At 31.1% G+C, this 12,707-nt stretch overlaps 1 protein-coding gene across 1 annotated transcript; it reads left to right on the top strand.

Annotated features, from left to right (window-relative positions):
* The first annotated feature begins 5,470 nt into the window (after positions 1 to 5,470).
* LOC143253291 (mitochondrial potassium channel-like) lies at positions 5,471 to 12,217 on the top strand. The gene is made up of 3 exons (XM_076506914.1): positions 5,471 to 5,726; positions 8,103 to 8,249; positions 10,501 to 12,217. Exons 1-3 carry the CDS (start codon positions 5,505 to 5,507, stop codon positions 11,230 to 11,232), a joined length of 1,101 nt encoding a protein of 366 aa, XP_076363029.1. The 5' UTR covers positions 5,471 to 5,504; the 3' UTR covers positions 11,233 to 12,217.
* Positions 12,218 to 12,707: the final 490 nt, after the last annotated feature.

The following is a 12,707-nucleotide window of genomic DNA, read 5'->3' as shown; positions in this document are numbered from 1 at the left end:
ACTCAATCTCTCTCTGCAAGGAAGGGGACTCAACATTGTGATTGCAAGCGCAAAATTGGCTGCATTCAAAGAAAAACTTGTCTTGTGGATAAAGCGTGTGAAGATGGGGAATTTGGCAAATTTCCCCTGCCTGGAAGAGACAGTCACAGAAAATTCTACCCTGCATCCAGACTTTGTTGCAAAAGTTGTTGAACATATGCAGATGCTGCGTACTTCATTTGAGGGTTACTTCTCGTGTGGAGAGTTGCAAACCTATGACAACTGGATCCTGAATCCTTTCACGCAGAATTTGGAAGATGTCAGCGGCATCAAGGAAGATCTCATCGACCTTAGACACAATCGTGAAATCCAAATGGAGCTCATTAATAGTCAGCTGGAACACTTCTGGGCTTCTCAGCTGGAAGCATACCCTGCATTAGCGAAGAAAGCTCTTGAAGTGCTGGTACCATTTGCAACTACTTACTTGTGTGAACAAGGATTTTCTTGTCTACTTCACATCCAAACAAAATGCAGAAATCGGCTGAATTCTGAACATGACATGCGAGTGGCACTCAGTACAAAGACGCCAAGATTTGATGCCATCATAGAGAAAAAACAGCAGCAACGAAGTCACTAAGTTTACTGTGCATTACAGGCTGAATAAAAACATCATTAACAAAATTGAAATTAATTTTTCATTATGTACCCTGAATTTTTGTCTTGAAAAAAGGTATGCTGTATGTATGAAGATTAAAAAAAAATTGATTACATCAACTTTGTATTTTTAGCTTTTTTTTATATTTAAGTTTCCAGGGGGTGCGAGAAATGATTACTGATTTGAAAGGGGTGCAAACACTGAAAAAGGTTAAGAACCACTGCACTAGATAGTGAATATGGCGTAACCTGTTGATATAAAATAGGTATTATGTGAATTACTGTGAGTCATATGCCAAATTTTATCGAAAATAAGACTTTTTGTGTTCATGTCCATGGTAAAACCTTGGTTAAAACAAAAGAAAAGAAAAAGTGGAATATTTTGACAAATGTTTTTATTAATATAGTTATTTAATAATATGGTATTTTTACCACAACTGGAATCAATTCATAAAAAATATTTCTGAGTCTTAAACAGATCTAAAAAAAAAAATTGAGGTGTCACTGCACGCATTGTCAAGTGTCCTCTGTACTTAACATATCTCCTAAAAGACAGTCAAGAAATAAACCTCTTCTCATCAACAAGATGAGGCTTAACTGGGTCAAAGAGCATGCTGTCTGGACTAAAACAATACGAAGCAAAGCACTTTGTACTCCTTTGATGTGGAGAGTTTCATCAGCGTGTTTAAATGCAACTATAAAACATCCATTGGGTCAGGTGATGTGAAGATATATCTATCATCAGGGTCTGAAGACGCCTGCATATTGTGAAAGGCAATTTTATTGCTCATAAATACAACAAGATCTTTGAGTCCCAGTTGAAGTTAACAACTTGGAATCGCTTCAGTAAAGCTAACCAGTGCACATTTCAGGATGATTCTGCTGCATGCCACAGGACTTAAAGGGTTGGTAGCGCTCATACAGTCTATCTAATGATGTAACATAAAGAAGACTTGAGATTAAGTGCAGTGAAACGACACTACATTACACAGATGTCAAATTTATCGAAAACTGTTGGTAAGCAATAGATAACAAAGTTCAAGAAAACTGGGAAATGTCTTGGAAGGGCAGGAATATATAATTTGTGTGTGTCACCATGAACCCAAACCTGCCCACATTCAGTCCCCCCTGCACTTTATGCTTCGGTTATATCAAACAGTTATCGATACCAAAGAAAGTGGTATTACTTTGATCATTTCTTCTCAAGTACATTAGTCGTTTGTCTTTAAATCTAGTATTTTTATCGGAATATATGTTCGTATTTTTTCAAGTATTTGTTTATTATCTTCTGTAATATATTTGATTTGATTGGTATGTTAATGATTATGCACATATATCGTTGAATGACTAAAGTATGAGGTAGCCTGCATCAGTTCTACAACCGTTTTATACTAGTTCTGACACTTCTACATACACAGTCTTGCTTAATATGTATTTATATTAAGATGATAAATCTATTATAATAATACACAATATTTGTCTGTTCTGAAAATGTGCGTGCACCTCATTTCAATGGAAGTCTACTTTACCAGTTACTTTGTACAACAGTATATTAAAATCGTATCAAAGTTTTTATAAAGGTCTAATGTTAGGTTGCATAATAACAAAAAATCGTTTAACGATACGGTAAAGTTTATCCCTAATTAAACTAAAGCAAAAACGTACATAAGATACAGTGTTAATTTATCTGTATCGAATATAGGCTGTGCTTAATTAAGGTTTGACTAATGATAGGCCTAAGTTAAATGGACTGTTATATTTCGGTCCCTGCGATTACAATTATTTTCCATTATTCTAGAAGTCCTGCATTTAAAAAAGTACTGTTGCGACAAAGATACATTTTAACCGCAAAGTCTCTACTAGTAAGTTATTAAATTTAAAGTAACGATGAAACTTTAAATAAAGTTAAATTACCCTTAAATGAGCGGAACAAGAAACTAATGTATACATATGGAGAGTCGATTAACTATGCATTTGGTATTGATTATATTTTAAGTAAACGTTATAATCAGAAGACACTTGCAATAAACATATTGTGCAAGTTGAACGGCTTTTTGTTGTCATTGCTGTACGCTGAATTTAGACATGCATATATTTTTACCTATTCTATTTGTTCTCTGTTACTCAAACACCTTTTAGATAAATGTGAGATACATCTATCATAAAAAAAACGTAATGATGGCGTCCTTAAAATTTAATGGTAAAAACCAAGTCTCCACTCCAGACAATGCATGCGAACAAGATTGGACGTCAACAAGTATAATACAACCCTCACTGGCGGAGTATTCTCAAGGGGTGTCAACAACTGATGATACTATAAATAACACTTGATACAGCACAAATACTATTGATTAGAATAATAGCACTTTAGACATTAATTCCCTTTCTTCTGAAGAAAACTAGATACCTAATATGAAACAAGATGGTGAAAAATAAATATGTAAAAACGGCTGGTTTGGGTTGAGAAAATTTTTTACGTAGAGGAGCGAACAACGTTTCGACCTTCTTCGGTCATCGTCAGGTCACGAAGTTGTCTTCTTTCTTTTGGTTGTTTTCAGTCGTTTTCTTGTTTTTGTTTTCTATGGAAAATATCACAAGTCTCCTGGCTAGGTCTTCTGAATATGTTTTAATTTCTAAGGTTGGAATGTACCTTGGTGGTATTGCGAAAATGAGTTATTTGTCAAGTAGATGTGTCTCGTCTGTGTTTAATTGTCGGTCGGATCTGTTAATTATGAGGTTAGTCAACGGTTTGTCGTGTTGGTGTCTTTTCTGTTGTTTGCATCTTAATTTTTATTGTATTTTCTTGTGGCATATCTTTTTGTCCCTGTCATTCCTAGTGTTGATTTGGTTTATGTTTTGTTATACAAGTCCGTAAATCTCTGGTTTAATGCAGCATGCCAGTTGATGGTCTAGGTTCATTTTTTGTTTTCGTAAGTCATGTTGTTCTTTGTATTTTGTGTTCAACATGGCTTTAAGTAGTTTTTTTTTGTAAATTTTGGATAATGTTTGTGCATTGATTAAATTTTTTTGATAGTTTTACCTTTACAAAATTAAGGGTTAGTTGTTCCTTTCTACATTGTTAAATGAAATAGATGTCATTTCTTCTATTGATAATTCTTTGGTTTAAGTTTCTTAACGATCGTATGAGCGTATACTGTTAATAGTGGTGTATGGTACGTTAGTTCAGACATAATGGTTATAAATACATAAAGAACACACATAAAGACTTACACTTCTCGTACAATGGCCGTGATAAAATAATAATCAGTGATGACGAGAAAACCCACTTGTAGAGAAAAATATAATGTAAAAACGGGTGGCTGGGTTGGGAAATTTTTTTATGTAAAGGAGCGAACAATGTTTCGACTTTCTTCGGTCATCGTCAGGTTTACAAAAATTTTCTCAATCCAAACAAGCCGTTTCTACATATATATTTTTCTCTACAAGTGGGTTTTCTCGTCATCACTCAAGATGGTGAAAAACGAGGACCTAATGGAGCCACAGGGAAAAACAACAACTTTGAATAAGTATTAGTTAGGAGTAGGGGTAACTATGATAACTAAATATTCAAAATTGATTTTTTTAAAGTTATACGTATTGTTTGAAAAATTGCCACTGTGTTTTCTTATTTAAAAAAAGCCATATTGGCCTATCTCCTATGTCAACCATGAGGAATCGAACCTTATATTTGAGCTTTGCGAGTCTGTGAACTTACTTCTGTCCTACTGAGTGACTGAAAAATAATTATATGACTATCCATACTTTCCAAGAGATGATGCACCGTTGATAACTTTCATCCTGGTATACGTAAAAAGTTCATGTTTTAAATATTTTAAGTTAGCTAAAAAAAGTAATGCTTGTATCATACTGCGGTAATCGTCTTTTTAGACCCATCTCGTTCAGCTCCTGATTGGTTTAAATATGTTAATTTACTTAAAATTGATGTGTATCAAGATTGAAGTTAAAATATATCAATGTGGAGTTTAACATTACTAATAACTTAGTTTGCTGAACCCATTTCCTTCAGCTCGATTTTTTCATCTGTTAATCAAGGGATTTCTCCCGATGGACTATGTATCAAATGCATAAATATGCAATATTGTTTAAGTACCTCACTTAGTATCTATAAACTCATCGGGCGCTTTAGTAAAAATTAGGAATATTCAGGGAGAGACTTAAGATAACAAAGTTCAAGAGCATTTATGTTATTTAAACGTTTCTTTCATATGTAAACTCTCCTCGTCACATCTTCTAATGACAATTTGGCCCGGCCTGGCCAAGTGGTTAGGGCACTCGACTCGTTATCCGAGGGTCATGAGTTTGAATCCCTGTCACATCAAACATGCTCGCCCTTTCAGCCGTTGGGTGTTATAATTTACAGTCAATCTCACTATTCGTTGATAAAAGATTAGCCCAAGAATTGGCGGTGGATGGTAACGACTAGCTGTCTTTCCTCTAGTCTTATACTGCTAAATTATGGACAGCTAGCGCAGATAGCTCTCATGTAGCTTTGTGCGAGAATTCAAAAACAAACAAATGTGTTTGATTGATTGTTTTAGCACAAAGACACGCAATGGGCTATCAGTGCTCTGTCTACTGCATAAAATAAAATTATTGTTTTTAGTCAAATGGTTTAATTTTAACTTATTTGAATATTTTGATATCGAACTCTTTGGAATAGGTTATTTGTTTATTTACTTAGATAAGAAATAAAATTAAAATAGTGTATTCATATCGAATCCTTCAACTGAAATAAATGGTTGTTTTAATTCTTTAAACTCGTTAAAATTATTAAGATATTCTTATTATAGAACTTTATAATAATATTTGATTTATATTTGGGTATAAACCTGCCGGCAAATAAGATTGTAATGGCGAGAGTTGGTAATTTAAAATATTTTTTTTTTCGTCGTTTTGTTAAAATATGTCATAATGATTATAAGATAAATAAACACAGTAGTTCTATTTCTAATCAAGTCTCTCCTAAAATTTCCACTGAACCTATGGTGGAAAAAATGTCGCGTTTGATGAAATATTATGAGGATTTTATAGGACTGACTGAAGTGAAAGCAGCACAGGATAAAGTTTTGCAGGTTTGTGTAGCCTGTTACTAGTATTAGTGGAACCAAAGTTGCAGTTTCTGACTTAAGAGGTTATAGTTGAAAATTTTAACGATACGTCATTAACCTCTAAATATTATACTGATTAGAGTAATACCAATAATACATAATAATAGTCATCGTAGTACTTGGTAAGATTTAATTTCTAAAAAAGTTAATATCATAGTTTTTAGTTTTTACTCACCTCGCGAGTGATATGTTTTTAGTAGATTATAATGTATAGTATACTTTACACATTTACACTAATTACCAAAGAAACGTGATTTGTGAGACTATGTACAATAGACTGTAACAGTGCTATTGATTCTTTGTAAATAGTGCACTGAAAATTTTAAAAAATGGCTGCATCCTTGGTTGAGCATAGGTTCCACATCCTCCCCATATTTCCAGGGGCAAATAGAATACTCCTTGTCTACATGGTTGGGGAATGAGGATGAAAATTCATAATTCTAGACCATATGAGTCATTTTGAACCAAGGATGTTGCCTTTCATACTTCTTCAGGTGGAAAAAAAATATCTGCTAAATTGTTGCTTTCTTCTTGTGATTCTAGTGGTGTAAAGTGCATCAATCTATGACTAAAGGTTGGAATCCAGTAAAAAAATATATATGTATAATATTCCATTTTTAACTCTTGAGTTGTGGAACCTCAGATATTTGATTGGGGCTGGCCAATACTGATGACTACTCGTATTCTGTTCCACCTTTATTATTCCAAAACTGGGACTACAATCTAATTGTGTAAGTTACTGTGAGGCAAAAAAACAAAATGTTAAAGTAAGTTGATTGTAAAAGTAAATATTTTTTTATGAATAAGTACCATATTGCTGATAATTTTATATTGTACTAGCAGACAACAAATTATCAAAAGTTATTCACAAGTTCAATGTTAGGTTTGAGCCATGTGAAAGTGTGTCAAAGTCAGATCAATATTTGTGAATTAATATTAATAGCATGTATAAGCGCGAAATTTACTGGATTTAAACCATACATTGGCTTTACCTGTTATTTAATTATTTAGTCTAAAGTTTTCCTTAACAAAGTTTTTGTGCCATTAATAAGTTTAGTTTCACAACCAATTTTGGCTACTTTTTCCAATGTTCAAAATAATGGTGGATAAACTCTGGTTGAGGTTACTATTTGTTTTATTCACTACGTTATGAAACACGGATCTGAAAATAAAATCATATTTCATGAAATGATTAAAATTGCTCACAATGATGTTTTTCAGGTTATTGGCAAAAATCACTTGCCATGCTGTATTTCCAGTAGTCCAGGCCACACAAGGTTTGATTGAGCCCTAACCACACTACACATCTTTGCATACCAACAGTTTCCATACTAGTGCTCAGTTGGTTATTGAAAAATTCCACCACCAATGCAATATCTGATACTGTATTATTTTTTCTTTCAGCAGAGAATATAACCTGGTTAATATGAGATCCATTGTTCCAGAAGTGTGCCCATACAGTCTACCAACCATTAGGTGTTAACCTCTTTGGGTTTTCCTGAGGGGAAATTATATAGGTTTAATGTTTGAACTGCCCCATCCACCATTTTATTGTGGTGTGTTAGCTATTCTGTGTACTGAAGTGCGGTATCATCTCAGAAGTTAAAATTTTCTCACCTGAAAATGTATTTCTCTTAGGTACCCCATCTGCACACCTCATTCATCATCTCCATTTCTGGAGTTGAGTACCATAATATGGAATGATTTATTATAGTAAATCTTCATTCATAATTTACATGGAGCTAAGATGTACATGTACTAGGTTTTAATTGAGTGAAATATTACTATGTTTTTACTCTTAAAAGCATTTGATAAAGTTAGCTTATGAATTGTATTTTAGTGGAAATTGTGAAAAAGATAATTTTCACTTGACAAACTTGTCATTTTGCTAATTAGAAGAATGTGAACAACAAGTTGCTTCAAATATCTGTTTATAAGGTTTCTGGCATTTTGTATTAATGTAATAATTTTCTGAATTTCATTATTTCTGAAGCATTTACTGCATAACTTAAGGAGGGATGTTCATATTTGGTATTCATGATTGACAAAGCTATAAGGTAGGGTATATCCAGAGATATTTATTTTAATTCTGTTTTTAGTATTGAAATATATTTAGGTCTAATTCTGCAGCAAGAGTTTTAATCATATATTTATAAACCATTTTTGTTGTGTCTTAAAAAATTAAAAGATATATATTTATATTATGCCTAAAATAAATGTACAACAAAACATACTTTTCATTACTATGTATTTGTTCAAAATTTTGAAGGTAATTTACTAATAAATAGTTATTTAATACGTATTTGTTTGTGTAATTTATCTTTCTATTTTTTTATAAAGGCAGAACAAAAGTTCAATGATACTCAAGAGCTTCGCAGAGACAGACAGCAACAGATACAGCATATAGCTTCTTGTTTAAAAGAGATTCATGCAGAATTGGATAAGACCACCAGAGGAGAAGATCGTTATCTCACTTTAATTACTAAGGTCCTTGATTTTAAATTTAAGTTTTGAAAATTAAGAAGAAAACATTGCTAAAAGCACACATAGAGTTAGCTTTAAAACTTTTAATGAGATATTTTATTGCACTCATGTTATCAATTCTCCCAGGAAAAAACTTGGATGAATTAATAATTACACATACATAACACTGTTTCTTTAAATTTACTTAAAAGGTTGAAATTTGCAACAGCAAAGTAACTGAAAGACATTTACTTAACACAGAAAACATGCAGTGATAATCCTTCCTGCTTGAAACTATTGATAAAATGTGTTTTGCAAGGGCTATTTAGAGCTTCTGTCATAATGGCCATTTTTTTTACCCCACTATTTTCCTTTTGTTCCTAGTAAGAAATAAATACTCTGGAATTCAGAACCATTATTTTCATGGCTTTAGCCACTCAATCAACTATTATCTTTATATACAGATTAGCTCAAAGATAACTTTATGCCACCTTGTTAGCTTCTGTGACTAGTATTTCAATTGACTTAGGCTGGTGATGTCACACATGTAGTAACACATTTTTAAACTGTATTGTTGTATATAGACATTAAAAGTTTGTGAGAAATTTAGTCAATGCTTAAAATCTAAATTGTAAATTCTGAATAGCCAGAAGAGTTTTAGCAAACCTGATTGTAATCTAAAAGGCATTACATGAACTACTTTTTGCATGACTAAAACCTGCAAGGGCTGTCATATTTAGTGCAGGTGATTTTAGTTCAATGGCATGCTATGAATATGTCTTATTTTAGCCATTAAAATGTTGTTTTGTTGACAGAGAAATGGGATAATTCAATCAATACAAGTAACCTTTAGTGTCCAATTTTGTAAACAAAGATATATAGCATCAATCCACTGTTTGATAAATGTTTACAGCTCTTATGCATTTTTCAAATGTAAAGGACTACAGTGAAATTAAACCCAAGTTGATGTTGTTTGAGAATATTAAAAAATAAAAATATTTGCTTTAAAAGTTGTATTTTGTAATAGTATTCTTACATACTTTTGATTGTTCTTGAATATTATACACATTTGTATAATACATTATTATACATTTGTTTTTCAGGCATAAGATGAAATTCCAACAAATATAGTGAACTATAATACTGAAAAATTGTACTTCAGAAATTAGATTTGAATTACTATAAAGTACAATAGTTAAACTTTTTATTATATTTTAAACATAAATATTGCCAGCTTAAATATTTCAGTTATTACAAAAACTTAAGTATTCAGTATAATTATGCTGTACTGTAACATGAGGTTTTTTACCTCTATAATTCTATAATTTATCTGTAAGTGAATGATATTTAAGCGAAATTATCATTAACTGATTATTTAGGTTGGGAGCATAATCATTACTCAAGTGGAAACTGATTCTTGTGACTAAAATTGCTGTTTGCATATTATGTTGTATAAACTCCACACTGTGTAGAGTACTAATATGAGATCACTGTGTTAAATAACAATATGAACAGACCATTAAGATAATTTCATTGCGAGTATGAATCTTGTATTTGATTTTGTATTCAATAATAAGTAAAAAAATTTAGTTTTCAGATAGTGGATCATTAAAGAGTGCAACTATGAGTAAGAATACTAATTAGCAATTTGATCACTTTTAGATCCATTTCTGTTGGAGACTAATATTCTTCACAACATTACATTTTGTTGTAACACTAACCTTTTGATTAACGCATTATTTAAGGATTTATTTAATATTTTAGGTGATACATTTTTACTAAAGTAAATTGTAGCACTAAGATAATTCATCAAGACAGCTGATTAAAAAAAGTGCTAAAATAGCCTTTAATTGTACAATCTTTAAATCGAAGACTGAGTGGCAGACTTGACTAGAAAGTGAATGAAATTTCTCATTTGATTACAATATTAGAAATTATTGGTTGTTTATTTCAACATTTGTAATCTAGGTAACAAACAATGTTGTAATACTTTGTAATATTTACATGGTTAAATTGATCAAAACAGTTACTTTCATGAAAAGATGTTTTTTCTATAATGTTGGTAGTTAACATACAACTTCTCTAGCTTATTGTTATTGAAACATTGTCAGGAATTTTATTTTTTAAATGTTTAATAATCTAGATGGACTGAATTTTATGTTTCTAAAATAATATGCAAGTGTAGAATTTTGACTTTACATATTTATAAATGTGTGAATACAATTAAAATTCTAAAGACAAGCTTGTCTACTAATAATAAAAGTTTCTTTTCTAGGAGCATGCAATTATTAAGGAAGAAAGAAATCTTACTGAAGAATTTAAACAGCTAGAGAAAAATGAGAGAGAATATTTCTCAGCATTATCATTAGCTGTTAGAGAAAGCCATGAGAAGGAACGGGCTCAAGCAGAGAGGACGAAGTACTGGTCAGTCATTGGTTCAGTTTGTGGAGCAGTAATTGGAATTTTAGGAACTAGCATTAATAACTGGCTCCGAATGAAAGAACTGAGAGGGTTGGTACAAGAAACTGCAGATCATAGTGACCTGGAGAAGTTGTTCATCAGTTTAAATGATGCACTAAAAACTCTGTATGCCCAAGTGACAGGCATTATTGAAGATCTTAAGATCCTTCTGCAACATATAAAAAGTTCAGAAACAAGTATTAAAAGTGAAGATGGTGCAGCTGGTGGTGAAATAATAGGTACTCATACTGACAACTTGGCAACCAGATTGGATCAGATTCTCTCTGTACTTCAATGTCAAGAAAAAGTTCCATTTGAAGATATAAAAGAAGTGAAAACTTTACTTGCAGCTCACATTGGACTAAAAGATTTTGGAGGAGACACACCACCTACTGCTGTTTATGTTGGTGAGGATGTAGAAAAATTGGTGAAAAATACAGAAAAGAACTTAGAGTGGAAAATTAAAATGAATTCTCTTACCACTGTTGCCTTGGTATATGGTATTTTTGCCATAACATTTCCCTTAATAACATACTTCTCAAAATGACCTTAGATGTAAATAACATGAATTTGAGAAGCATTGTACTTATAATAAGTGAAAGTAAATTATTTTCTACTTTATTTCTACTGAACAAATTTTGTAAGATAGAGCATAATAGTATACTATATCAAATTATTAAAATATTCTAAGAACTAGTGTAAAAACAGATATGAACTACTACATTTTTATAGTAGGCCAACAGCAGATATCAGTTGAATATATGTATAAACAATAAGATAAATTATATATAGAAGAGAAACTGTTGAGTTTGATTTAAAATTTATTTTTCATATATTTCTTCTAGATTTAAGGTTTCATTCCTTATAAAGTATTTTGGTTATTAAAATATTTAGAACAAGATGATGTTTTTCATCTCTGATTGCAATGTGAAACTTATAATACAAGAAAAGCATGTCACTTAAATATATAGTTTTTATATTAGTAAGCTCAAGATGTTTGAAATGCATAGAAGTATATTACTGTATACTATTACAAAGTTGATCAGATGTGTAAGAGTTAATGTTTAAAGTAAGCGCATCAATATTTGACCCTTCACTTATTATATTGAAATAAATAACATCTCTACTAACATGGAGGCCATGTAATTAAAATACGTAAAAATGTGTAAATGTAATTAATAAAATTTTTAACTTGCTATTTTTCCAAAAAGCATGCAATTTAATTGAGATAAGCTCCCCAGTGGCACAGCGGTATGTCTGTAGACTCGCACTGCTAGAAACTGAGTTTTGATACCTGTGGTGGGCAGAATACAGATAGCCCATTGTATAGCTTTATGCCTAATTCCAAAAATAAACATAATTGAAAAAAAATAATTTTCTCACCAAAGTTTTCATTACATAAAATGAATTAATTCTAATAAGAGTGACACAAACCATTTTTGGTAATCATAAACTAGAAATGTGAAGAAACAAAAATTAATAAAGACATTTGTGTAAAAAAAATAAGACTCAATAAAGCTGTTACTAATGAGGTTATGGACTCATTTTATCTGTACTACAAAAATCCCATTTATTTTCAAAAACTAAATGAAAAGTAGAATTTTATTCTTATAAATATTTTATTTATATTATTTTTAATTTATGCTAAAAGGAGTTTAAATATATATATATATATATATATATATATGTATGAGAGACTAATGATGAGTTAAGTTTTCCAAATTTGAAATTTGTTTGTTCCTGCATTATTTTTCACACTTGTAAGATAATCTCCATTTAATAAATAATGAAATGATTCCAGTTGGAAATTTAGATTCTGTAATTCAGTTTAATGGAAAAATTTAAATACATATTTTAATATTATTTGATAAAGGTTTGACAGTTAAGAAAGGTTAATAGCTGTGATACATTTACTTCATCAATACATGTTGTGAAGACAGTTAAAATATAGTAAAATATACATAGTTTGATTAAATAAAGAGATGTTAAGATTTAGAGACAGCTGTTTCATAGTGCTCATAA

Source organism: Tachypleus tridentatus, chromosome 6 (genome assembly GCF_004210375.1).
Source record: "Tachypleus tridentatus isolate NWPU-2018 chromosome 6, ASM421037v1, whole genome shotgun sequence".
In the NCBI taxonomy this organism is placed as follows: Eukaryota; Metazoa; Arthropoda; class Merostomata; order Xiphosura; family Limulidae; genus Tachypleus; species Tachypleus tridentatus.
Note: the sequence above shows the minus strand (reverse complement) of the source record. Positions and strands in the feature narration are given on the sequence as shown.